General features: G+C 49.4%; 1 protein-coding gene across 2 annotated transcripts in view; it reads right to left on the reverse strand.

The window, feature by feature from the left end:
- Positions 1-27,098, reverse strand: part of DENND2A (DENN domain containing 2A) — a 125,816-nt gene that overhangs the window by 6,795 nt on the left and 91,923 nt on the right. For both annotated transcript variants that reach the window (XM_025379886.1, XM_025379885.1), the window contains exons 13-16: positions 25,947-26,087; positions 23,783-23,931; positions 2,373-2,550; positions 813-854 (exon numbers count right to left, since the gene is read on the reverse strand). In XM_025379886.1, the coding sequence (XP_025235671.1) occupies positions 813-854; positions 2,373-2,550; positions 23,783-23,931; positions 25,947-26,087 (510 nt within the window). The remainder of the gene's footprint in view (positions 1-812; positions 855-2,372; positions 2,551-23,782; positions 23,932-25,946; positions 26,088-27,098) is intronic.

The raw sequence follows: 27,098 nt of genomic DNA on the forward strand, positions 1-27,098 counted from the left end.
CTGGTCTTTAACTCCTGGGCTCAAGTGATCCTCCTGCCTCAGCCTCTGGAGGTGCTGGGATTATAGGCGTGAGACACCAGGCTGGGGCAAATATTCTTTAACTGCATATTGAAGCTGGGCATGGTGGTGCACGCCTCCAGCTACTGAAGAGACTGAGGTGGGAAGATCACTTGAGGCCAGGAGTTTGAGACCAGCCTGGGCAACATAGTGAGACCCTATCTTTTTTTTTTTTTTTTTGGAGATGGGTTCTCACTCTGTCGCCCAGGCTGGAGTGCAGTGGTGCAATCTTGGCTCACTGCAACCTCCACCTCCCGGGTTCAAGCAATTCTCTTGTCTAAGCCTCCAAAGTAGCTGGGACTACAGGTGCTCGCCACTATGCCTGGCTAATTTTTGTATTTTTAATAGAGATGGGGTTTCACCATATTAGGCTGGTCTCAAACTCCTGACCTCAGGTGATCCACCTGTCTCAGCCTCCCAAAGTGCTGGGATTACAGGCTTGAGCCACTGCACCTAGCTATTTTTAAAAATGAAGTATCTGGGTACCTATAGTTACAAGATTACAAAGATTTTTTTTCTAATTGTTAGAAAACCATTTTGTGTCAGAACACATGGAAAGCAATCCTTTGTCCAAACCCTTCCTTTTTGCCCCTTGCCTTCTGGCTTGTCCTCAGCCCAGCCCCGTCCTTGGGTCACACAGCTCTGCCACCCTGCTCTGCAATTCCACGGAGCCTTTCCCAGGCTGGAGAGCTGAGCCCCAAACAACAAATAGGTGAAGACAAAGGGAGCAGGAGGCCGTCGCTGGCCTCACTCACCTGTCTGAGGAACCGGCTGTTGACGAGGTCAACCACAAGGACCTATGAGATGAGAGGAGAGGGACTGTCACTGTCACCAGGGCTTCTGGGATAGGGATGGACTCGTAGCCTTCTTCCTTCTTGGCATGCAGAGAGGCAGCTGGGGTGGGACTGGGGGTGAGCCATGTGTGGTTTCCTGATATTGCCACAGTAGCCACAGATAATGAACAGCAGGGCTGGGGAGGGTCCTTCCTGAACTGCCTGCTTTCAACACTGACACCGCAGGCTGGGACACGTGTGTGCTGTGGCTGGACTCTCTGCCTGGCTCACACTGGCTGAGGCAGAGCTTCTCATGCTGCCTTCTAGGGTGTGGGCTACTGAGGTGGGCCAAAGACACTACAGGCCTCCCTGGTTCCCACCCTGGGGCCGCTGCCTTGTCCTTCCCCCAGCTGCCCACTTAACCGTGTCATTTCTCTCCAGCAGAGAGGAGGAGAGAAACCCACCTGAGACTCGGTTAGGCTTTGGGCTTTCACTGCTGAAGCCTTTCAGGATAAAGCACTTCCTCCCTCACTCCTCAGAGTGAGAATGAGACTTGGGCCAGGACCAGGGTGGGGTAAGTGAGGTGCCTGGGGCGCAAAGGCCACACAAGGGCTGCTACTCCTGAGAGCACGATCCTCACTCAGACCCCAGCCAAGGCCACTGGCCATGATGGAGGAGGAGCCAGGGGCCTGGATGGTCACCATAACAACAGCTGGAAACACAGGAGTTCTCTCATATCCCAGAGGCCTGCCCAGGAGCGGAGGGCCACCTCTCCTTCCTTCCCACTCACACCCTCCGGGGATGAACTGAGCCACCTGCAGGAGCACAGGGCGCCAGACGAACTCCTGGCGGCCCTCAAGCCTGCACTGAAAGCCCTAAGGCCGGTGGGTGGTGTTTAATGGGGCATTAGGACTATCTGGGCAATTCGAGGAGCCACTTCTAGGCACCCAGACAGAACTGCAGGACGCAGGGACAGGCGTTCCTCCTGGCACTTCAGGGCTGAGCAACATTATTTAAGCTTCCCTCTCTGACTGCTGGAGGTCCCCAGTCCTCCGGGTCGACACCATTTAGAAGAAGGGGCTGGGGCTAAGTAACTCCACAAGTGCCAAGCAGGACTTTCCCCGCTTCGATGCTAAACTGGACACCCAGAACTTGGGGATTAAACACATTTTTAACGGATATGACAAAGGACCGGATCTTGCTAGCTCCTCAATGTGGGGGAGTGGGCGGGAGGGCAGGGGAGAGCAGAGGGCTATTCATGACTTAAGAGTTTCGACATCTGGCTAAATTGTTCGTTGCTGACCTTCTCAAGGGGTGCTCATACCAGGCATTTGGAAGGGAAAACAGTGTTTGCAGTCACTGAGGGTCTGACTGAGTCAGCCTCTGGGCAGGACACATGCCAGACAAAGCCCTGGTGGCCCCTGCGCCCTGCTCCCCAGCACTGCTGGCTCTGAGAATTGCTCCATGATGCCTGCAGGGCCAGCACCCTGCTCTGTTCTCCGCACCCTGCAGGGAGGGGGACAGGGCCGAGTGGGACCTCACCTCTTCCAGCGGCAGCTCCCTGAGCAGGGGCAGAGAGCTGGAGAGCAGCCCGATGAGGAAGGGCGTTGGCGAGCACACGATGTCGACCATGGCGGGTGGCAGCACCGGGATGTAGGTGTGCTGCCAGGTGAAGGGGTAGATCAGCGCCACCATTGCGTGGCAGCACTTGGACAGGGTGCTGCAGCCAGGGAGAGAACAGGGAGAGAGGCTGGCTCAGCGAGGGCCCAGGGAAGCCTCCAGGGGAGAAGGCTCCTCCCAGAGGCAGGATGATTAGGAAAGGACACACGTGGATGGCGCATAGCACGCATAGCACGGGACAGTCTCAGCACAGGCCACACCAGGCACTTACAGCCTGTGCGAGAGGCTTGGAGGCACAGCTGCAGGGACGAGTTTAATGTCCTGGATAATTTTTACAAGTGTGTTTTCACATGTGAGCTACACGCCCTGCACCCTCCCGCCCTCAGCTTTTTTGTGTGAGCTATACTCTTGTAAGGTTTTTATTTATTTATTTATTTATTTTTATTTTTAATTATTTTTTGAGACGGAGTCTTACTCTTTTGCACAGGCTGGAGTGCAGTGGTGTGATCTGGGCTCACTGCAACCTCCGCCTCCCAGGTTCAAGCAATTCTCCCACCTCAGGCTCCCGAGTAGCTGGGACTACAGGCACTTGCCACTACACCTGGCTAATTCTTGTATTTTTATTTTTATTTTTATTTTTTTTTTGAGACGGAGTCTCGCTCTGCCGCCCAGGCTGGAGTGCAGTGGCCGGATCTCAGCTCACTGCAAGCTCCGCCTCCCGGGTTCACGCCATTCTCCTGCCTCAGCCTCCCGAGTAGCTGGGACGACAGGCGCCCGCCACCTCGCCCGGCTAGTTTTTTGTATTTTTTAGTAGAGACGGGGTTTCACCGTGTTAGCCAGGATGGTCTCGATCTCCTGACCTCATGATCCGCCCGTCTCGGCCTCCCAAAGTGCTGGGATTACAGGCTTGAGCCACCGCGCCCGGCAATTCTTGTATTTTTAGTAGTGATAGGGTTTCACCATGTTGGTCAGACTGGACTTGAACTCCTGACTTCAAGTGATCTGCCCACCTCAGCCTCTCGAAGTGCTGGGATTACAGGTGTGAGCCACCGTGCCTGCACTCTTGTAAGGTTTTAATTTACATTCCTTTCCACCCCTACTCCCTGCCCACTCCCCAAACAAAACAAAAACACAAAAACAGTAAAAGCCTATTTTCTCAAGAATGCTCATTCTCTTACTGAAGATCTGAAAGTGCTTTCTATCGAAACACTGTAGCTTTGGCTGTGTTCTGTTCCCAGCCTTCTCTCAGCTGAGCAGGAACACCTAGGTGCAATCTGGGAAAAGAAGGACAGAAAACTCCTTTGGTACTCACATGCCAGCGGTCAGCTCCAAATGGGTTCATGTAAAGGTGAAACTCATATACGGTTGAGCCTCACCCAGAATTCTGGTCAAGGATGATATGCTAGAGATGACTGAGGGCTGCCAGGCACGGTGGCTCACGCCTGTAATCCCAGTACTTTGGGAGGCCAAGGTGGGTGGATCACCTGAGGTCAGGAGTTTGAGACCAGTCTGGCTAACATGGTGAAATTCTGTCTCCACTAAAAATACAAAAAATTAGCCAGGTATGGTGTACCCTAGCTACTCAGGAGGCTGAGGCAGAAGAATCGCTTGAACCCAGGAGGCGAGATTGCGCCATTGCACTCCAGTCTGGGCAACAAGAGCAAAACTCCCATCTCAAAAAAAAAAAAAAAAAAAAAAAAAAAAAAAAAAAAAAAGAGATGACTGAGGGCTAACCATTTTAAGCACTGAAAGTTTCAAAAATAATAACATAGTAACACTGGGAGAGGTCAGGCACAGTGACTGATGCCTGTAATCCCCGCACTTTGGGAGGCTGAGGTGGTCAGAAGTTCAAGACCAGCCTGGCCAACATGGTGAAACCTCATCTCTATCAAAAAATACAAAACTTAGCTGGGCGTGGTGATGCATGCCTGTAATCCCAGCTACTCGGGAGGCTGAGGTGGGAGAATTGCTTGAACCTGGGAGGCGGAGGTTGCAGTGAGCAGAGATTGTGCCGTTGCACTCCAGCCTGGGCGACAGAGTGAGGCCCTGTCTCAAAAACAAAAACAACAACAACAACAAAAAACCTTGGGGAGAAATACTGGTAGTTTCTCTTCAAGAAAAATGGTCAGGCTGGGTGAGGTGGCTCACGTCTGTAATCCCAGCATTTTGGGAGGCCGAGGTGAGTGGATCACCCGAGGTCAGGAGTTCAAGACCAGTCTGGCCAACATGGTGAAATCCCATCTCTACTAAAAATACAAAAATTAGCCGGGCGTGGTGGTGGGTGCCTGTAATCTCAGCTACTTGGGAGGCTGAGGCAGGAGAATCACTTGAACCCGGGAGGCAGAGGTTGCAGTGAGCTGAGATTGTAGCTTGCACTCCAGCCTGGGCGACAGAGTGAGACTGTCTCCAAAAAAAAGAGAAAAGTTTATTAACAGTGATAATGGCATTGTGGTTATGGAAGAAACAAAAAAAGAATAAAGAAAAATGGTCAGGCCTGCCTTCGTAACTCAGGTCTGTAATCCCAGCACTTTGGGAGGCTAAGGGAGGATCACTTGAGGCCCGGAGTTCAAGACCAGCCTGAGCAACATAAAAAGACCCCCGTCTCTACAAAAAATGTAAAAATTAGCCTGATGTCTGATGGGTCATTAGATGGGGAAAATAAAAAATAATAAAGTGTGAAAAAGTTAGCCTGGTGTGGTGGTACACACCTCTAATCCCAGCTACTGGAGGCTGAGGTGGGAGGTTCTTGAGCCCAGGAGGTCCAAACTGCAGTGAGCAGTGATCGGATCATGCCACTGCACTCCAGCCTGGTCAACCTAGCAAGAGTGTGTCTCAAAAAAAACCAAAAAATAAAACAAAACAAAAAACAAAGCAAGCAAGAAAAAGAGTAATGGTCGCAATGTAGCCTTTTTTTTTTTTTTTTTTTAATTGGCAGGCACTGAGCATTATTGATCTCTCCGCAACAGTGCCTGAATTCAAGCTCAAGCCTGTTGAATGAAGGAATGGATTCTGCAGGGTTATCATGTTGAATTATCAACTCTATTATGCTGCAAGACAGTGATGACTGATGGCCTTCCAAGGCGAGTGGGAGTTGACTTCTTCTCTTCTTCCTTGCAATCATCTCTTACTGCTGCTGAGCCTGCTGCAGCAGCTCCTCTCTCCTCTCATTCTATTATACGATTTCTAGAATACGATAGGATTAGAAACCTTAGACGCGGCTGGGCGCTATGGCTCATGCCTGTAATCCCAGCACTTTGGGAAGCCGACGTGGATGGATCACGAGGTCAGGAGTTCAAGACCAGCCTGGTCAACACCGTGAAACCCCGTCTCTACTAAAAATACAAACATTAGCTGGGCGTGGTGGCGGCCGCCTGTAATCCCAACTACTCGGGAGGCTGAGGCAGGAGAATGGCTTGAACCCAGGAGGCAGAGGTTGTGGTGAGCCGAGATCGCGCCACTGCACTCCAGCACCTGGGTGATAAGAGCGAGACTCCATCTCAAAAACAAACAAACAAACAAACAAACAAACGAACAAACACCTTAGACACTTGTTAGAAGTACTTGTAAGAATAAAAGTGAGGGCCCAGTGGTTCTACCATGAGTGTACTATATCCTCCTCAGGTGTGGGGCCTATAACCAGCACTGCATTTGTTAGAAAGCCTGCTTAACGTTAGCCTTCTGAACATTTGCCCAAGTTCTGACCTAGGCTTTGCTTAGGTAAAGTTGCAAGGAAGCTGAGTTTTGCCTAGATGGATCTATGCAGACACCCCTGACATCAGGCACCTCTAATCTCATTGTCCTAAAAGTTTCCTGAGCCATTAAAAAAAGAACCAATTAGCTCTGGCTTACTTGAGGGGAAAACATGTGAATTAAAAGATATTGGCAGGTCAGGAGTTTGAGACCATCTTGGCCGACAGGGTGAAACCCCATCTCTACTAAAAATACAAAAATTAGCCGGGCATGGTGGTGGGTGCCTGTAGTCCCAGCTACTGAGGAGGCTGAGGCAGGAGAATTGCTTGAGCCTGGGAGGTGGAGGTTGCAGTGAACTGAGATCATGCCACTGTACCCAAGCCTGGGTGACAGAGTGAGACTCAGTCTCCAAAAAAGAAACAAAGATATTAGTGGCTGACTGTGCCAGTAATCCCACCTAGCACTTTGGGAGGCTGGAGGATCACTTGAGCCCAGGAGTTTGAGACCAGCCTGGGCAACATAGCGAGACCCTGTCTCTATAATAACATCACAAATCATAAAAATAATAAATAAGATAATTGCTAGCAAGTGAACTGAGCTAGACAGAAAAAGACAAATACTGTATGATTCCATACCTATTGCTTAGTGCTTAGACTAACAAATTCATGGAAACGGGAAGGAGACAAATGTCTAAGGGCTAAGGGGAAGAGAGAATGGGGAGTTATTGCATAGTGGCTACAGAGTTTCAGTTTGGGACAATGAAAAAGGTCTGAAAATGGGTAGTGGTGATGGTTGTAAATATTGTGAATATACTTAATGCCACTGAAGTGTATATTTAAAATGATTAAAATGGCAAATTATGTTATGTATATGGTAAATTTATGTTATGTATATTTTACTACAAAAAAAAAAAAAAAAAAAGGCAGCCCAGATCACACCTATCACACCTGTAATCCCAGAACACTGGGAGGCTGAGGTGGGCAGATCACCTGAGGTCAGGAGTTCGAGACCAGCCTGGTTAACATGGCAAAACTCCGCCTCTACTAAAAATACAAAAATTGGCCGGGTGTGGTGGTGCATGCCTGTAATCTCAGCTATTTGGGAGGCTGAGGCAGGAGAATCGTTTGAACCTGGGAGGTGGAGGCTGCAGTGAGCCAAGATCGTGCCATTGCACTCCAGCCTGGGCAACAAGAGTGAAACTCTGTCTCAACAACAACAAAAAAAGCAAGCCAGCTGTGGTGGCTCACATCTGTAATCCCAGCACTTTGGGAGGCTGAGGTAGGAGGATTGCTTGAGGCTGGGAGTCTGAGGCCAGACTGGGCAACATAGTGAGACCCCTTGCCTACAAAAAATTTAAAAATTAGCACAGTGTGGTGGCACATGCCTGCAGTTCTAGCTACTCAGGAGGCTGACATGGGAGGATCGCTGGAGCCCTGGAGTTCAAGGTTGCAGTGAGCTATGATCGTGTCACTGCACTGCAGCCTGGGTGACAGTCTGTCTCTAAAAGAAGAAAGAGTTAAAAACAAAGATCACCTTGCTTCCAAGTGAGTTTCTCTTGGATCTAACACCCCCTGAAATATCCTTAAAATATACATTAGCTCATATATAGAATGAATAAGTTAAAGAGATCTATTGTACAACATGGCAATTATAGTTAATAACAATGTATCATAGAAAATTGCTGAGAGTAGATTTTAAGTTTTCTTATCACAAAAAATAAGTATGTGAAGTAATACATATGTTAATTAGCTCAATTTAGCCACTCCACAGAGTAAACATATTTCAAAACATCAGACTGGGCGCAGTGGCTTGTGCCTATAATCCCAGCACTTTGAGAGACCAAGGCAGTTGGATCATCTGAGGTCAGGAGTTCGAAATCAGTGTGGCCAACGTGGTGAAACCTCATCTCTACTCAAAATAAAAAAATTAGCTGGGCATGGTGGCACGTGTCTATAATCCCAGTTACTTGAGAAGCTGAGGCGGGAGAATTGCTTGAACCTGGGAGGAGGAGGTTGCAGTGAGCCAAGATCGCATCACTATACTCCAGCCTGGGAGAAAGAGTGAGACTCCGTCTCAAAACAAAACAAAACAACAACAACAAAATAAATCTATGTATTAAAATATCATGTTCCAGTTAAGCCCAGGAGATTGAGGCCAACCTGGGCAACATGGTGGGACCCTGTTTCTACCAAAAAAAAAAAAAAAAAAAAAAATAGCCTGTGGTGGTGACATGTGGTCCCAGCTACTCAGGAAGCTGAAGTGGGAAGATTACTTGAACCTGAAAGGTCGAGGCTGCAGTGAGCTGTGATCATGTCCCTGCACTCCAGCATGGATGACAGAGGGAGACCCTGTCTCAACAACAACAATAAAACCATCATTGTCGCACATGATAAATATATGCCATTTTTATATGACAATTGAAAATAATTAAAATTTAAAAATATATGTACACATAGCCTTCTTTTCCATTCCCCAGTCTGGAGGCCCCTGGACTAATAATGGTGCTATTGAATCTTGTTCATTTATCACCCTAAGTCTCTTAACCTTCCTGTTCCCCGTCTTTGCAAAGAGTCGTTCTCCTGATACTCACTGGCGTTGTGAAAAACCTCTTAGCAGCATGGCATCCACGCATGGCACTGATATTCGGTCCTTATCTTTTCTTTCAAATGATCACTCCCAAGATGAGAAAAACGCTATCCCAAGATTTCATTCTTATCCCTATACTGTGTTGTTTATTAGCTGGGTAAGAGTAAGACATTGCATTTGGAAGATAACAAGAAAAAATAAAAAGAGTGAGAGAGTAATGAAGTTAGGACTTATATTAAGGAGAGTAACATCAATAATCTAGCCAGAGCTTAAGGTGAAGTGACTTCTACGTCTTTCTTTTTTTTTGAGACAGAATTTCACTCTGTTGGCCAGGCTGGCATGGTCTCAGCTTACCGCAACCTCTGCCTCCCGTGTTCAAGTGATTCTCCTGCCTCAGCCTCCTGTGTAGCTGAGATAAACAGGCGCACCCCACCATGCCTGGCTAATTTTTGTATTTTTGGTAGAGAGAGGGTTTCACCATGTTTGTCAGGCTGGTCTCAAACTCCTGACCTCAGGTGATCTGCTCACTTTGGCTTCCCAAAGTGCTGGGATTACAGGCGTGAGCCACCACATCCGGCCAACTTCTACGTCTTTTGAAGGATCTAGATCTACATCTTCTGTCAAAGCAGAGATACCTTTTCCTAAAGCATCACTTCCTCTCAAATATTCAAGAATGTTAATACTTTTGGTTAATTCCTTACCATTTGTGTTTTAGTTCCTTGATCTATAAACCACTGAATGTGCTGAATTCACTTTGCTCTAAATTTTTTTTTTTTTTATTTTAGGACGAATCTATGTTGATGTGTGGAGCCAGACTACAAAGTTGCTATGCTTGTGTCGTATGGTTGTAAAGTCAGGACTTAGAAAATCAGAACATTAACATACAAATGAAGGTAGTTGTTTCTGGAGCAAGATTCTTCAGACTATAGTTGCAGCCCATTAGTGGGTCTTGAAATCATTTTAGAGGTTGCAGTCAGCATTAAAAACAAGAACAAGAACAACAACAAAAAAAAATAGAATAGAAAATAAGAGAGTGTGCTGCATGTTTCCCAGCTGTAAATAACCATCTGTGTGTCGGCCAGGCGTAGTGGTTCACGCTGTAATCCCAGCACTCTGGGAGTCTGAGGCGGGTGGATCACTTGAGGTCGGGAGTTCGAGGCCAGCCTGACCAACATGGAGAAACCCCGTCTCTACTAAAAATACAATAAATAAATAAATTAATTAAATAAAAAGAGCCAGGCATGGTGGCATGTGCCTGTAATCCCAGCTACTCGGGAGGCTGAGGCAGGAGAATCACTTGAACCCAGGAGACGGAGGTTGCGGTGAGCCAAGAACATGCCATTGTACTCCAGCCTGGGCAACAAGAATGAAACTCTATCTCAAAGGAAAAAAAACAAAAACAAAAACAACTATTTGTGTGTCTGTGGCGGGGGCAGGTGGAAGGACATACCCTGGGTCTGATTGTAAAATGTACTTCTCATTGTGGGCTGCAATGAAAAAGGCTTGAAGCCAATTATTTGGACTAGAAGACTGGGAGTGGGGGTGGGCACAGTGGCTCACGCCTGTAATCCTAGCACTTTGGGAAGCTGAGGCGGGTGGATCACCTGAGGTTAGGAGTTCGAGACCAGCCTGGCCAACATAGTAAAACCCTGTCTCTACTGAAAACACAAAAAAGTTAGCCAGATGAGGTGGCGGGCACCTGCAGTCCCAGCTACTAGGGAGGAAGGCTGAGGCAGGAGAATCGCTTGAACCCAAGAGGCAGAGGTTGTTGTGAGTCAAGATCACCATCACGCCACTGCACTCCAGTGTGGGCAACAGAGTGAGACTCCACCCCAGAAAAATAAAAGAGACCTTAAGAAGGAGATCCCTGCATGAAAGTATTTTGCATGACACCAGACTCTTTTTATAGCACGTTTGTCAAAGTGCCTAAATGTGACTTGGAAACAAAGTGGTTCATGACAAGATCCATGGTCCATTTCCCTAGTCTTTGAAGCTCTCACTTTAGTCCCTTAAAGGAGAAGAAAAAAACGCAGTATTTGTGTTTAAGATTCCTTTCAGAGTTGTGGTTCAAGCACTTTTGACTTCACAGTTACAGAATGACAGAATTTTAGACCTGGAAGAGATCTTGGGGATTGAATTCAGTTTCTTTTGGATTTTTAAGGTAGGAAGAGTGAGGCTAAATGAGGCTAAAGTAACCTCTGAATGTAGGATGGGGCAGAGTAGGGAGAGAAGGGTCCTGGCGACTGGAGGAGGCAGGATTGCTGCTCAGAGGAATGCAGGCATTAGGACGCACCCTATGATCCAGGCACAGTGGCATGTGCCTGTAGTCCCAGCTACTGAATCCCAGAGGCTGAGGTGGGAGGATCTCTTGAGCCCTGGAGTTCAAGTCCAGCCTGGGCAACATAGTTAGATCCCCATCTCTAAAACAAAAAAATTACACGTATATAAAAAGGAGGCAAGGAGGCACAGTGAGGATAGCCTATGTGTGTTGTTTTTTTCAATCATTGCAATAGAAAAACAAAACAAAACATGTTTTTAATGTTTTTTCCCAACTCAAAGAAAAGGCTACCTGCTTTTTTTTTTTTTTTTTTTTTTTTGAGACAGTGTCTCACTCTGTTGCCAGGCTGGAGTGCGGTGGCACGATCTCAGCCCATTATAACCTCTGCCTCCCAGGTTCGAGCGATTCTCCTGCCTCAGCCTCCCGAGCAGCTGGGACTACAGATGCGCACCACCATGCCTGGCTAATTTTTTGTATTTTTAGTAGAGACAGGGTTTCACTATGTTGGCCAGGATGGTCTCAATTTCTTGACCTTGTGATCTGCCTGCCTCGGCCTCCCAAAGTGCTGGGATTACAGGTGTGAGCCACTGTGCCTGGCTGGCTACCTGCATTTTTACTTCCTTGTGGTCTCATTACTAGGAGGAGGAAGGGCTGCTCCTTTCTCCTTGCTGTACAGCCATTTGGGACTCTTAAAGCCCTATGTTGCCTGCAGTGACAGAGAGGCCCCTGGGGCCTGGGACGCCCGGAGGCCCTGGTTCAGCTGCAGCGAGTGTGAACCGTCTGGAGGAGAAGGTCGTGGGAGCAAGGTCAGGAAAGATGACCAGCAATGCTGCTGCTAGATGCAGAGGATGGTGGAGAAACGTGACAGAAAGAAAGTCAAAGTTCACTCAGTGAACTGGATGCATGGGGCTCCAGGACAGCAGTGTTCAGGCTTGATGCAACAAATGATGACGACTGGCTGGGGAACCAGCTGGCCGCGTGGGAGAAGCTGCCGCTGTTTGTTGACTATCTCCTGTAGCAAGTTTGTTTTGAGTAGTCTGATCCCATTGTTGTGGCTGCAGTGAACGTTTCTGTACCTGGTCATCATGAATACCTCGTTAGCTGGAGCCCATGGAGCACAGGGTGCTGGAAACAATATGGCAACAAGCAGGCAGGTGAAGGGGTCTCACTCCTCTTGCTCTCTAGCCCACATCACCTTTTTTTTTTTTTTTTTTTTTTTTTAGATGGAGTCTCACTCTGTCGCCCAGACTGGAGTGCAGTAGCATGATCTAAGCTCATTGCAACCTCCGCCTCCTGGGTTCAAGTGATTCTCCTGCCTCAGTCTCCCAAGTAGCTGGGATTACAAGCATGTGCCACCAATGCCTGGTTAATTTTTTTTTTCTTTTTTTTTTTTTTGAGATGGAGTCTTGCTCTGGCACCCAGGCTGGAGTGCAATGGTGCAATCTTGGCTTACTGCAACCTCTGCCTCCCTGGTTCAAGTGATTCTCCTGCCTCAGCCTCCCGAGTTGCTGGGATCACAGGCATGTGCCACCACGCCTGGTTAATTTTTGTATTCTCAGTAGAGACGGGGTTTCACCATGTTGGTCTAGCTTGTCTCAAACTCTTGACCTCACGATCCACCCACCTTGGCCTCCCAAAGTGCTGGGATTTACAGGCATGAGCCACCACACCTGGCCCACACCAATATTCTAAAAATAATTCTGCCCCTAAACATTAAAAGGTCAAATTTTGCAAATAATTACACGAGTGGCAGTCCTTTCCTCAAAATAAATGATAGAGCAGGAAAGGATTATTTTGAATGGAGCTTGTTTTTCTCAATCCCTGATGCAAGTGGTAATAAAATTTTGTTTCCCGACTTGTGAAGGCCAGAGGAGCCCTCAAGGAGAGGAATGGGAGGTGGGCACTGCTGGGACTGGTGGTCTCTTAGAAACATGCCAATAGGCAGTGGTTCTGGGGATGCTAGGGATGACTGGTCAGGAGGGCTTGCTGCAGAGCGTGGAGGTGGAGAGGCTGGAGGAGAGGCAGTGTTTCTGAAGGAAGTCATAGAGAGTCCTCGCTCGCAGCTGGTTTGCATTACAGTGGTGTGGAGGAAAGAAACGCCAGCACTCACAGCTGTGATCAATTGTACAGAAGTGGGGCAGGGAAGAGAAGGCCCCAGTGGGAGGTTGGCTGGGCCGCAGGGCTAAAAGTTGGGCATGGGTGAGAAGGGTTGGGTCCAAGGATGTTTTGCTGTTGGGTGGTGGTTCCTGAGGGTTGGAGCAGTATTCCAGAACATCAGGACGCACTTGTAAGGAATGCGAAAGTTTTCCCGGAGCCGACTCTTTCGTTCTGGTTGCTACCAGGCCTCTGCTCCATACTTGGTGTTCCTATGCTCAGCTGGCTTCCAACTCTCTATGAACCAGTAAGGATCCAGCACAGAGCTTCCTCTAAGATGCTACCAGAAAAGTAAATGAGTTTCCGGAATTAGAGGAACACCCCTGGAACTGGAAGGCTGATTCAATGACTACCCTTTACTATCCCAAGCAAAGTAGCTCTCCTGTTAATGCACCACTCCCGAGAACATGAGTGAAAGGTAAACTCAGGTGTGGTCTGGTGCCTGGTGAAACCTACCAGGAGTGGCTGCCTGGTTTCCATCACTCTACTTGCAAACCCTGAGGCCGTGTGCCACACCGTTGAAAATGAACACGAGCTGGGCTTCAAGACAACTAGTTCTGTTACTCTCTGTGTGATCTCAGGTAAAGCCCTTAACTGCTCCAGGCCTCAGATTCTTCACCTGTGAAATAACTAAAGTAGACTAGATCATCGCTAGATCGTTGCTGATGTCCGTCCAGCTTTTTTTCATTTCTTACTTTTTGAGATGGAGTTTCATTCTTGTTGCCCAGGCTAGAGTGCAATGGTGTGGTCTCGGCTCACTGCAACCTCTGCCTTCCGGGTTCAAGTGATTCTCCTGTCTCAGCCTCCTGAGGAGCTGGGATTATAGCCATATCCCACCACGTCCAGCTAAATTTTGTATTTTTTAGTAGAGATGGGGTTTCACCACGTTGGTCAGGCTGGTCTCAAACTCCTGACCTCAGGTGATCCACCTGCCTCGGCTTCCCAAAGTGCTGGGATTACAGGTGTGAGCAACCGCACCTGGCTGTCCTTTAAACTTTAACATCTACAAATGATGAACGCAGAAGAGAGAGCAAAGGCCAGGAGCTGGAAATAGGAGCTTTTGTTGAGGCCATCAAAAGAACGAAGGGCGTCACGGGAAGGTAATTCTAGGGCTCCTTCGCCAAGACAGAACAAAATAATGATGGTGACACTCACTAAGAAATTCATAGAGAAGGCCATGTGTGGTGGCTCACGCCTATAATCCCAACACTGTGGGAGGCTCAGGCAGGCAGATCACTTGAGGTCAGGAATTTGAGACCAGCCTGGCCAACATGGTGAAACCCCGTCTCTACTAAAAATACAGAAAAATTAGCCAGCTGTGGTGGCACGTGCCTGTAGTCCCAGATGCTTGGGAGGATGAGGCAGGAGAATAACTTGAACCCGGGAGGTGGAGGCTGCAGTGAGCCGAGATCATGCCACTGCACTCCAGCCTGGGAAATAGAGTAAAACTCCGTCTCAGGAAAAAAAAAAAAAAAAAAAATCAGAGAAACCTGTCTGAGAGGTTTCCAGCGGCTGCAGTGCACCCAAAAGGTGAAGATGCCAGCGTTTCAAAGCCAGTACAGTCTGGGAGGGATTTGACTCCCAGAGAAGAACTGGAGTAAGCTTCCAGCCCCAGCATATGTTAGCGATGGGTCTGGATTAGAAAACAACAGCATTTGCGGCTATGCTAAACTCTAAATCTTGCTCCTTGGTACCTTGTTGGTGTTCATATCCAAAAACAGGTAGTTAATTCTTAACATTTAATCAGGCTGTACAATTATACTATTAAAATTGTATTTTTTTTTTTTTTTTTGAAATGGAGTCTGGCTCTGTTGCCCAAGCTGCAGTACAGTGGCACCATCTTGGCTCACTGCAGCCTCCGCCTCCTGGGTTCAAGTGATTCTCCTGCCTCAGCCTCCTGAATAGCTGGGATTACAGGCGCCTGCCATCCCCCCCAGCTACTTTTTGTATTTTTAGTAGAGACGGGGTTTCACCATGTTGGCCAGGCTGGTCTCAAACTCCCGACCTCAGGTGATCCATCTGTCTCGGCCTCCCAAAGTGCTGGGGTTACAGGCATGAGCCACCGCACCCGCCTAAAATTGTTATTTTTCACAGGACTTTGCTGAACTAAATGTACTTATCTCTAAGACTCTGTCAACCACGCTGAGGACTAGCTAGACGTCTGAAGTATCTTATGGATGCCAGAGCAGCAAGATGGCAGCTTTGAACACTTTCAGCCAGGCCTTGGGCAAACTCATCTCCCTGGAGAGGGTGTGGTGAGAAGCCCAACCTCTTGGGATGGCAAATGTTGGGTGCAACCAATTCTAGAGAGGACATGGGATTCTCATTTAAGCTTGTGTAAACTTCTTAAAAATGAACCAAACCAAACAAATAAGAGGATGAAAGTGCACAGCTACATATGAACTTATTTGTGTAGTTACCTATATGTCAAAGACAAGGTTCAAATTCCTGTATGTGTCAAGATTTGCCCACCTAATCCTACTTATCACTAGCCAGTAGTCTATCATTTAGCTTATGGTTTAATGCACTACAAACATGTAAGTCAATTTCTTACTTGTTTTATTTTTTAATTTGCTTTTTAAAGACAAGGTCCACCCCGGCTGGAGGGCAGTGGTGCAGTCATAGCTCACCGCAGCCTCAAACTCCTGGGCTCACATGATCCTTCCACCTCAGCCTTCTGAGCAGCTGGGACTACAGGCATGTGCCACTATGCCTAGCTCATAAATTTCTTGAATATTGAAAATTTTGTCAGCTATAAAGGTTTTTGTTTGTTTGTTTGTTTTAAGAGATGGGGTCTTGCTAAGTTGCCCAAGCTGTTCTCAAACTCCTGGGCTCAAGCAATCCTCCCACTTTGGCCTAAAGTGCTAGGATTATGGGCATGAGCCACCATGCCCGGCCTCCCTCTAAAACTTTTTGCACATATTTGTTTATATGCAGCTCTGACTTTATCATTCAGCCTGGTCTATAGGTTTAGCCAAAACTTTGGGGAACTGAAATTAGTAAAGTAAAACACAAAATGTTTATCATCAGGAAAATGAAGGCGAGGGTGTAGAGAAGTATTTATCTGTTGTCATGACCACAGAACAAGCCATCAAAACAGCATTCTTTCCTTTCCATCTGTCAAACTCCAGCTTGACAGAGCCATTAGAACACTCAATGTCCACCCTAAAGATAAAACAGAGCAAAAATGTTATTCTAAACTTGATAGATTTTTGGCTCAACTTAAAACCCTTTTATAACTCATACAATATTTGCCATAACTCCCTGAAGCTTCCTCTTGCAGTGGGAGACTCACAGCAGCAAAGATGAGAGAATAAATTGTATTTGTGGGGGAGAGTGCTGCGGGGGTGCCTACTGACCTAGAGTGGGCGAAGGTCCCCTCTGGGATGTCACCGGGCCATGCACTGAGTCTGTGACATGTCTTGTTCTCATGCCCTGTTCCGTGCCCTTACTAACTTAAGGGCTACAGCTGGAAATCAGGAGAATAAGGAGGCTTTCTGCCACGTGAGTGGAGCAGGGTTGGGTATCAGTGCATGTGCAGCCCCGGGAGTACTGGGGATGAGGGTACCAGCTGTAACTTAACCTGAAGACTTTCTTTTTAAAAAATTTTTAATTTTTTAAATGTTTGTTTATTTATTTATTTATTTATTTTTGAGACAGAGTCTTGCTCTATTGCCCAGGTTGGAGTGCAATGGCATGATCTCGGCTCACTGCAACCTCCGCCTCCCGGGTTCAAGCGATTCTCCTGCCTCAGCCTCCAAAGTAGCTGGGATTACAGGCACCCACCACTATACCCGGCTAATTTTTTTTGTATTTTCAGTAGAGACGGGGTTTCACCATGTTAGTCAGGCTGGTCTCGAACTCCTGACCTTGTGATCCACCTGCCTCGGCCTCCCAAAGTGCTGGAATTACAGGCATGAGCCACCGCGCCTGGCCTATTTTATTTTTTATTGAGATAGAGTCTCACTTTGTGGCCCAGGCTGGAGTGTAGTAGTGTGATCTCAGTTCACTGCAACCTCTGCCTCCCAGGTTCAAGTCATTCTACTGCCTCAGCCTCCTAAGTAGCTGGGATTACAGGCGCCCGCCACCATGCCTGGCTAATTTTTGTATTTTTAATAGAGATGGGGTTTCACCATGTCGGCGAGGCTGGTCTTGAACTCCCAACCTCAGGCGATCCACCTGCCTTGGCCTCCCAAAGTGCTGGGATTACAGGCATGAGCAACTGCACCCAGCCTTTTTTTTTTTTCTTTTTTTTTGAGACGGAGTCTTACTCTATTGCCCAGGCTGGAGTGCAGTGGCTTTATCTCGGCTCGCTGCAACCTCCACCTCCCTGGTTCAAGTGATTCTCCTGCCTCAGCTTCCCAAGTAGCTGGGATTACAAGTGTGCACCACCATACCTGGCTAATTTTTTGTGTTTTTAGTAGAAATGGGGTTTCACTGTGTTAGCCATGATTGTTTTGATCTCCTGACCTTGTGATCCACCCGCCTCGGCCTCCCAAAGTGCTGGGATTACAGGCGTGAGCCACCACGCCTGGCTGCTCCCGGCCTTTTTTAAAATTTTTTTTCTTTCTTTGTTTTTTTGAGATGGAGTCTCGCTCTGTTGCCCAGGTTGGAGTGCAGTGGTGCAATCTCAGCTTACTGTAACCTCTGCCTCCTAGGTTCAAGTGATTCTCCTGCCTCAGTCTCCCGAGTAGTTGGGATTACAGGCGTGTGCCACCACGCCCGGCTTATTTTTGTCTTTTCAGTAGAGACGGGGTTTCACCACATTGGCCAGGATGGTCTCGAATTCCTGGCCTCGAGAAATCCACCTGCCTCGGCCTCCCAAAATACTGGGATGACAGGCATGAGCAACTGCGCCTGGCCTAAAGACTTTCCAGAATTTTCCAGGTCAGGCAACTTGCAGCCAATCATTGGTCTCCAAACCCTTGTTTGTCATGGCCTGGCCAAATAACGCTTCAATTCCCTATGGCTACTTTCCCGTAAATCAGACAGATCGAGGTGGATACGGATTCCTCCCCATGGCCCGTGGAGTCAGAGAGTTTCAAAGCTGGGGGAGGCCTTGGGGGTGACCTGATCACACCTCTCTCACTGGGACCCTGCTGGAAAGACAAAGGCCATAAGGGAGGCCGGGCGGGCCCTGAGGAGAAAAGCACAGACTTCCCCTGACTGCCGAGCACGAAGCAGGGCCTGAGGGCCTGTGCTAGGGAGGCTTTCCTTATACGTTTCTGTAGACGGACAGGTCCCCAGACCCTGCTCTTCACCCATCCCTGGAGCCTGCAGCCCAGATGGTTTCCCTCCGTCCTCTCCAAAGCCCGGCAGCTCTCCCACTCCCTGCTTCTTTGAGCAGAATGATGGATCCTCTGCACGCCTGTTAGTTACCCATGTGACAGGGCTGTGGGGGGCCGTGAAATGACGCAGGTCAGACCCTCTGAAGGCACCTGGCACAGAGGCCGCTCCACGCCTGGTCGCTGCCGTCATCCTCATCAGCTTCGCTCACGCTTTGTTTACCCTCTTCCTGTCTCAGAGCTCTTCAGGCCTTTCTTTATGCAGATTTCCATCTCTTCAGGTCTGCACGGAACCCGTGTAGGATGGAAGGATGATTTATTGGGCAGTGGGGAGAGCATGTGGAGCCATTTGTAACAGGAAAAGCGAGGGCTGCTTTCAGAGAAAACAAGACAGTGGAGTCCCAGAAAGTCAGAGCCACGTGGGGCCGCGTCTTACGAATGAGGAGACCCAGGGCCAATGGCTAAGGATGCCCAGGGGTCCTCCCTACTCTGGGAAACCTCCCTGAGTGATGGGGGAGGGATGTGTACCTCTGAAAGCTGTAAAGGGTCTAAAAACCCAATAACGGTCTTTCTTACACACGCACACCATTACTGTACCATCACCCGGCTCTGGCTCCAAGGAGGGCACCAAAATGATCCACATTCCCACTGCCTTCTCTTTTCCCACAGAAATCCCATCCTCCCAGCGCCTGACATCTGGCAGCTGCTGCAGAAGAAAACCCCTGATGGGCACGATGTGCCCGTGGGGAGACCTGCTTGCGGCAGCCACAGCTGGTGTCTGGACCCACTCACGGCATGAGCCGTTTGAAAAGATGAACTCTCCAAGGGCAGAATGCCAGGCACTGTGGAAGGTTGGAGAGAAACACCAATGCCTCTCCTACGGATCCCACTGGTGACTGTCTCCTCCGTCGTGGGGCCCCAGAGCAGGGCAGGGAGGGTGGCTGGGGAACAGCCAAGGCCCAGGAATCCAGGCGGGGTCCACTCTTGGCCGCTGGGCTTTGCTTATTTTTGTCTGTCTCTCGTGACAGGAGCTCTGTGGGGCTGGCCCAGCGTCCAACCTGTCCACCCAGAAATCTGTCCGGCAAAAAGGCGGAGGCGTCAAGTCCTCTCCCAGATGTGGGGCAGGCATTTCCAGGTTTCTTTCTTTCTTTCTTTTTTTAGACAGTCTCGCTCTGGCGCCCAGGCGGGAGTGCGATGGTGTGATCTAGGCTCACCACAACCTCTGCCTCCCAGGTTCAAGTGATTCTTCTGCCTCAGCTTCCCGAGTAGCTGGGATTATAGGCGTGTGCCACCACGACCAGCTAATTTTTGTATTTTTAGGAGAGACAGGGTTTCGCCATGTTGGCCAGGCTAGTCTTGAACTCCTGACCTCAGGTGATCTGCTCGCCTCGGCCTCCCAAAGTGCTGGGATTACAGATGTGAGCCACTGAGACTGGCTGGCATTTCCAGGTTTCTTTGTGTCCCGAGCCTTCTGACATGTCCCCCTGCATTGCCCTTTGGGGATGTGTTTGTCTCTGACAAGGCCCCTTCCCTTTTCTGTTCCCCCCTTTTCTCTCCCTGCACTTTGTTTTTAAGTTTTTTTTTTTCTTCTTCTTAATTTTTAGAGACAGAGTCTTGCTCTGTCACCAGGACTGGAGTGCAGTGGTGTCTCACTGTACTTTTAACAGAAAAACCCATGATACTTTGTTTTCTTCCCCCTGGAGAGAGTCTGGGGGAGGCTGGGGTGTGTGAAGGGGGCCCACGGCTCCTCTCCAGCGGTGCCCTTCCCAGACATCTTCTCAGGGGGGGCCCTCCCCAAATCTAACATCTTCACCCCGCAGGCACGTTCCCCGGGGACTGTCCCCACCAACACTCCAGCTGGGCTTCCTTGGCTGGCTTTCCACTTCTAGCCCAGGCCTTTCTGAAATCCATCATTTTCCCCTCCCCCAAATCCAAGCCTGAGAATTGCACCTCTAGGGGATGGAGGGAGTGGGGGATGGAGAGGATGAAGACAGTTACTATGGTGCTGATGAAATCCGATCCTGGTCACTGAAGGGTTATTACTCATCCCGGCTTCCAGGGCTCCAACTTCGAGAACTCCCTCGGCTGAATTCCCCAGTGCCCAGGAGCTTGGAGAGCTCCCCAGCGCCCAGCACCAGCTGCAGACTTACAGAGAGGGCCCGCTTCCAGAGCTGACAAAAGTGCACCAGGAGTACAATCACGCTGACATTTAAAAGTGAATAGTGAACTAAAACACAGGGTGGGAGCAGGCTGGGAACAGCCAGATGGCTGCTGTCCAAAGAGGTGCATCAGAAAGGTGACCAGATGTGCCGCGTGAGGGGAGAGGGTGGGGCCGCTTCCCGCCCCGCCTATCTACAGAGTTTGTCCCTTCCATTCTTCTAGGCCTTTTTTTCTTCCCTTTTGTTTTCCATAGGTCAGAGTCAGATTTCCTCTCCAAACCACAGTGCTTCAGGTTTTTTTTTGTTTTGGCACTGCTTCTTTCCAGATGTACTTCTCAGGTGGCCTCATCTGCACCACCTGGTTGGCTGGCCCCGCATCTCGGCCCTTTCTGGGGCTGCAGCCACCCCTCACGCTTCTGTGCCCCCAGTTCCAAAGCAAAGAAGGCTCTGATTCAGTATTTCAAAAATGCAAGGAATTCTCTTTTTAGAAGCTTAGAACGAACCCAAGTCCTTGTCTGCATTTCCTTCCGGATCTTCTTTGATTTGTGACATGGCCTTAGCAATCACTGAATGTGCCCACTGGGATGGGGGTGGCCTCCTATGGGGCACTGAGTCTGTGTGTGTGATGGGAGGGCATTCGCTTTAACGGTGAGGAAGGGATGCCCTCAGGACGGTCTGTCCTCTCGAGCATGGCCCTGCAGCCTTCTGTAAGCTGGCTTCTGTCCACCACTGCTGGCTCAACTCCCTCCCCCACCTTCTTCTCTCTGCGCCAGCCCTAGTGAACTACTTTGCAGTTATTTTTCTTTCTCTCTCTCTTTTTTATTTTTTTGAGTTTCGCTCTTGTTGCCCAGGCTGGAGTGCAATGGCGTGATCTCGGCTCACTGCAACCTCCGTCTCCTGGGTTCAAGCGATTCCTCTTCAAGCCTCCCAGGCAGCTGGGATTACAGGCGTGCGCCACCATGTCAAACTGAATTTTTTGGTAGTTTTAGTAGAGACGGGGTTTCACCATGTTGGTCAGGCTGGTCTTGAACTTCTGACCTCAAATGATCCACCCGCCTCAGCTTCCCAAAGTGCTGGGATTATACTCATGAGCCACTGCGCCCAGCCTACTTTGCAGTCCTGAAGGTGACAGCTAGGCCTCACCTGTCCCCGTATCTCTGTAGGATGGCTCCTTTTGCCTGCAATGTGCTGACTACTTGTTCTGAGTGTTGGCCCTCAGAACTCACCTCCCTGGGAGTGAGTGCCCTCCCTCGGTCTCCAGAACTCACTGCCTCCACCTGCCTCTAATGTGGTCCTGGATAGTCGGCTTATGTCTCTGTTACCCTACTGCACTGAGACAAGTCTGTGGGTTTTTTTTCTTTTCTTTTTTTTTTTTTTGAGACAAGGTCTTGTTCTGTTGCCCAGGTTGGAGTGCAGTGGCATGATCATAGATCACTGCAGCCTTGAACTTCTAGGCTCAAGTGATCTTCCTACCTCAGCCTCCCTAGTAGCAGGGACTGCAGGCTCGAGCCACCATACCTGGCTAATTTTCTTTTTTTTTTTTTTTACATTTTTTGTAGAGATGGGGATCTTACTGTGTTGCCCAGGCTGGTCTCAAACTACTTCACTCAAGCGTCCTACCACGTCAGCCTCCTAAAGTGCAGTGATTACAGGCGTGAGCCACCATGCCAGTTGTGTCTTTTCTCTGTTTTCCTACACATAGTGGAGTGTCTGACACATGGCAGAATGAATGGAAAGCCCACCAATGCCAGGGAAGTCGCACATAGCAGTACAAAGCGGTATGCCTCCCAGATCTCCAGTCTGAGCTGCCAACTGATTCCATCCTTTATTTTATCTTACTTTTTATTTTTTGAGACGGAGTCTTGCTCTGTCTCCAGGCTGGAGTGCAATGGCATGATCTTGGCTCACTGCAATCTCTGCCTCCCGGGTCCAAGCGATTCTCTTGTCTCAGCCTCTTGAGTAGCTGGGACTACAGGCACCCACCACCATGTGCGGCTAATTTTTGTATTTTTAGTAGAGACGGAGTTTCACCATGTTGGCCAGGCTGGTCTCGAACCCCTGACCTCAAGTGATCTGCCTGCCTTGGCCTCCCAAAATGTTGGGATTACAGGCATCAGTCACCACACCTGGCCTATTTTATTTTTATTTTTGAGATGGAATGTCACTCTGTCACTCAGGCTGGAGTGCAATGGTGTGATCTCAGCTCATTGCAGCCTCTGCCTCTGGGGTTCAAGCGATTCTTGTGCCTCAGCCTCTCAAGTAGCTGAGCTGGTATTATAGGCACGAGCCACCATGCCTGGCTAATTTTTGTATTTTTAGTAGAGACGGGATTTCACCATGTTGGCCAGGCTGGTCTTGAACTCCTGACCTCAGGTGATCCGACTGCCTCAGCCTCCCAAAGTGCTGGGATTACAGGCGTGAGCCACTGTACCTGGCCATCCTTTTTTTGTGGGGGCAGGAGAGAAGGTCTCCCTCTGTTGCCCAGGCTGGAATGCAGTGGTGAGATCTCAGCTCACCACAATGTTCACCTCCTAGGTTCAATCAATTCCTGTGCCTTAGCCTCCCAAGTAGCTGGGATAACAGGTGTAGACCACCACAGCTGGCTAATTTTTCTATTTTTCGTAGAGATGGGGTTTCACCATGTTGGACAGGCTGGCCTCAAACTCCTGGCCTCAAGTGATCCATCCATCTCAGCCTCTCAAAGTGCTGAGATTACAGGCATGAGTCACCGTGCCCAGCCTATTCCATCCTTTTTTTTTTTTTTTTTTTTGAGAAGGAGTCTCGCTCTGTCGCCCAGGCTGGAGTGCAGTGGCCGGATCTCAGCTCACTGCAAGCTCCGCCTCCCGGGTTCACGCCATTCTCCTGCCTCAGCCTCCCGAGTAGCTGGGACTACAGGCGCCTGCCACATCGCCCGGCTAGTTTTTTGTATTTTTTTTAGTAGAGACGGGGTTTCACCGTGTTAGCCAGGATGGTCTCGATCTCCTGACCTCGTGATCCGCCCGTCTCGGCCTCCCAAAGTGCTGGGATTACAGGCTTGAGCCACCGCGCCCGGCCGGCCTATTCCATCCTTATCTCAGAAGGGCTTACTCTTCAATGCTAGGCAGTCACCTGCTCTACAGACTAGAGGGTCCAAGAGTGACTGTCATTCAAACGCTTTAGCGAAGTAGCCAAGGCGGGTACCTGAGCTTGTCTGCGATGAAGATGACCCTCCTCTCCAGAAGCAGGGAGGCAAACACACAGACCAGGTGGCGGACGCTGAGGGAGGAGAAGAGAGACTCAAAGTCCACGTGCTCGAGCCGGGAGTCCAGCGGGCGGCACAGTTCGATCACCTGCCAGGGAACAGGAGCAGCCATGAAGGAGGGGCCCAGCTACGCAGCCAGGCCTCTCACGGGCGTCGCAGTCACGGGGCTCTGAGGTCCTCATCAGGGGTGACCCACTGGCGGGGGAAAAGGGAAAGAAAAAAAGCAAAACGAAAGGATTGGGGGAAAAGAAAGATGCCAGAAGACTGGGGAAGGAGGTAGCTTTGGTAGGGAAGCAAGCATCTCACATTCAGCTATGAGACTGAGGACGGTGTGGACGAAGGGGAGGAGACAGGATGGCAAAATCAATGGTTTTTGGCCCCAAATGGTTGGGGGGCTCTCCCTGGCAACAGCATATCTGCACTCGCCATGGAGAGTGTATAGGACTTTTGAAAACCGTTCTGTCCCTGAGAGTCCAGCGGAGAGCATCTCTGTCTCTTGAGGAACTGGTACCTGCTAGGTGGAAATCCCAGGCTAGCACGGAATGCCCAGCAGGCCTGAGCAGCACTTCGGAGACTTGCTGCCACCTCAAGAAGGTGTTTTTTAGGTAATCCTGACTCCATCCCACTCCATTTCTGATGATGTGTGCTTTCAGCTTTTGTGCTTTGTGTCTGTATCTTCTTTTTTTTGAGATGGAGTCTTACTCTGTTGCCCAGGCTGGAGTGCAGTGGTGCAGTCTTGGCTTATTGCAGCCTCTGCCTCCCAGCTTCGAGCAATTCTCCTGCCTCAGCCTCCCAAGTAGCTGAGATTATAGGTGCCCGCCACCATGCCCAGCTAATTTTTGTATCGTTAGTAGAGACAGGGTTCCACCATGTTGGCCAGGCTCGTCTCGAACTCCTGACTCCAAGTGATCCACCTGCCTCCCAAAAGAAGGGATTACAGGCATGCTGGGATTATAGGCGTGGGCCACCGTGTGCCCAGCCTGTGTATATATCTTCTTCTTCTGCACTTGTTGAAGTGTTCCTGAATTCCCTCAAGTTGGTACCCATCTCATATTTTTTTCTCTTTAAATAGCTGCCTCCTTTCCAGTGAGTGGAGAGTGGATTTCACTCTTAGCATTGCCCCTGCCTGGTGCTGCCCCCACGGTGAGGCTTCCCCTCCGGTAACCTCCCTGCTACATCCCCATGGCCAAGCCACTGCATCTGGTATGGGACGTTTTCAGGTTCTTTGGCAACAGAGAGACTGCTGTTCTCTCTGCTGGGAAACTAGGTTGTTCCAGAGTGTTCCAGGCCTATTCTCCTCCCTCCTTTGTTTCCAGAGGTGATCTGGTTTGCTGAGGGTCTCTGAAACTGAAGACTCAAGGCTAAATGGGGTCCTTCTTCTGATGTCCACCAAGCCATGCAAAGGGGATGGGAGGGATGAAAACAAACTCTTTCGTAAAATCCCAGCCCAGGCTGGGCACAGTGGCTCATGCCTGTAATCCCAGCACTTTGGGAGGCTGAGGCGGGCGGATCACGAGGTCAGGAGTTTGAGACCATCCTGGCCAACGTGGTGAAATCCCGTCTCTACTAAAAATACAAAAATTAGCCAGGTGTGGTGGCAGGCACCTGTAGTCCCAGCTACTTGGGAAGCTGAGGCAGGAGAATAGCTTGAACCTGGGAGGCGGAGGTTGCAGTGAGCTGAGATTGCACCACTGCACTCCAGCCTGGGCAATAGTGCAAGACTTGGTCTCAAAAACAAAAACAAAAAATAAAGTTATAGAGGCGATACAGACTTGAAATGTAGATAGGTTTCAATACAATGTATGAATGAAAATGGGCTATTAAAAGAAACTAAGGATGTTCAGTGCAGATCCCTAATCTGAGGCCAACATCATGCAAAGGAATACCCCAGCTGCCATAGCATAGTTCCCGCTTGGGCAGAGTCCTAGCCTGGATGGACTGAGGGTGGAACTCATGAAGAGTGATCTGGGCCAGCCCGAGGGGCGGGGAGAGGACACCATGGAATTGGACTGCTCACTGAAAGGCAGCCCCTCTGAGCACGGAGACTTGGCTGTCTGGGCCACTACCTCCCCCCAGGGAGAAGGAAGGAGTCTGGCAACTTACCTCAGTTCCTGAACCTGGCAGGAAGTTCTTGACAAGGATGGTTTTGCCCAGGGCTGGGAAAGGAGCTTCCATGACACTTCTCATGAGTGGTTGAACCAGGGCAGGAGAGATGCCTCGTCTTTTTTCCACCTCATCCAATATCTGCAAGGGTCAGAAAAGCGGCTTAGCCATTCTGAAGCCAGAGCACCATGGCATGGTGACTTAAGAATTACGGGGAAGCCCTGCTTTCCCCATGAGGCCAGAACAGGCCTTCTGACCCTCCACATGATTGTCCCCAATTCTTCTCCCCTCTGTGTGTCCACACCCTTGGCCATGCAACGTTGCAGCTCCTACTCAAGGAGTGAAGTCTACTTCCTTGCCCCTTTGACTTAGGGTTTGGCCATGTGACTGGTTGTGCTAATACATGCATTCCCAATGGGGGTAATATCACCCCAAGGGGGTAAGAACTGGTTTTTGGCAGGAATGAAAAAACTGAGATATTATAATGGTTTGTAGCCCTCTAAGAGGTCAAAGTACATAAACAGATAATACAGTTTATTTATGGATTAAAATGTCATGGGAGGGGATATCCATCAGGAAAATACAAATCAAAAGCACCATGAGGCCGGGCGCGGTGGCTCAAGCCTGTAATCCCAGCACTTTGGGAGGCCGAGACGGGCGGATCACGAGGTCAGGAGATCGAGACCATCCTGGCTAACACAGTGAAACCCCGTCTCTACCAAAAAATACAAAAACTTAGCCGGGCGAGGTGGCGGGCGCCTGTAGTCCCAGCTACTCGGGAGGCTGAGGCAGGAGAATGGCGTGAACCCGGGAGGCGGAGCTTGCAGTGAGCTGAGATCCGGCCACTGCACTCCAGCCTGGGTGACAGAGCGAGACCCCGTCTCAAAAAAAAAAAAAAAAAAAAGCACCATGAGATACCACTTCACATCCATTAGGATGACTCTAATAAAAAGACGGATAATAACAGGTGTTGGCAAGGACGTGGAGAAATTAGAACTCTCATACACTGCTGGTAGGAATGTAAATAGTGAAGCCACTCTGGAGAACAGTCTGGTAGTTCCTCAAAAGGTTAAACATAGAGTTACCATATGACCCAGCACATAGCACTCCTAGGTCCCTACCCAAAAAAAATGAAAACATATATGTTCACAT

Source organism: Theropithecus gelada, chromosome 3, assembly GCF_003255815.1.
Source record: "Theropithecus gelada isolate Dixy chromosome 3, Tgel_1.0, whole genome shotgun sequence".
NCBI lineage: Eukaryota > Metazoa > Chordata > Mammalia > Primates > Cercopithecidae > Theropithecus > Theropithecus gelada.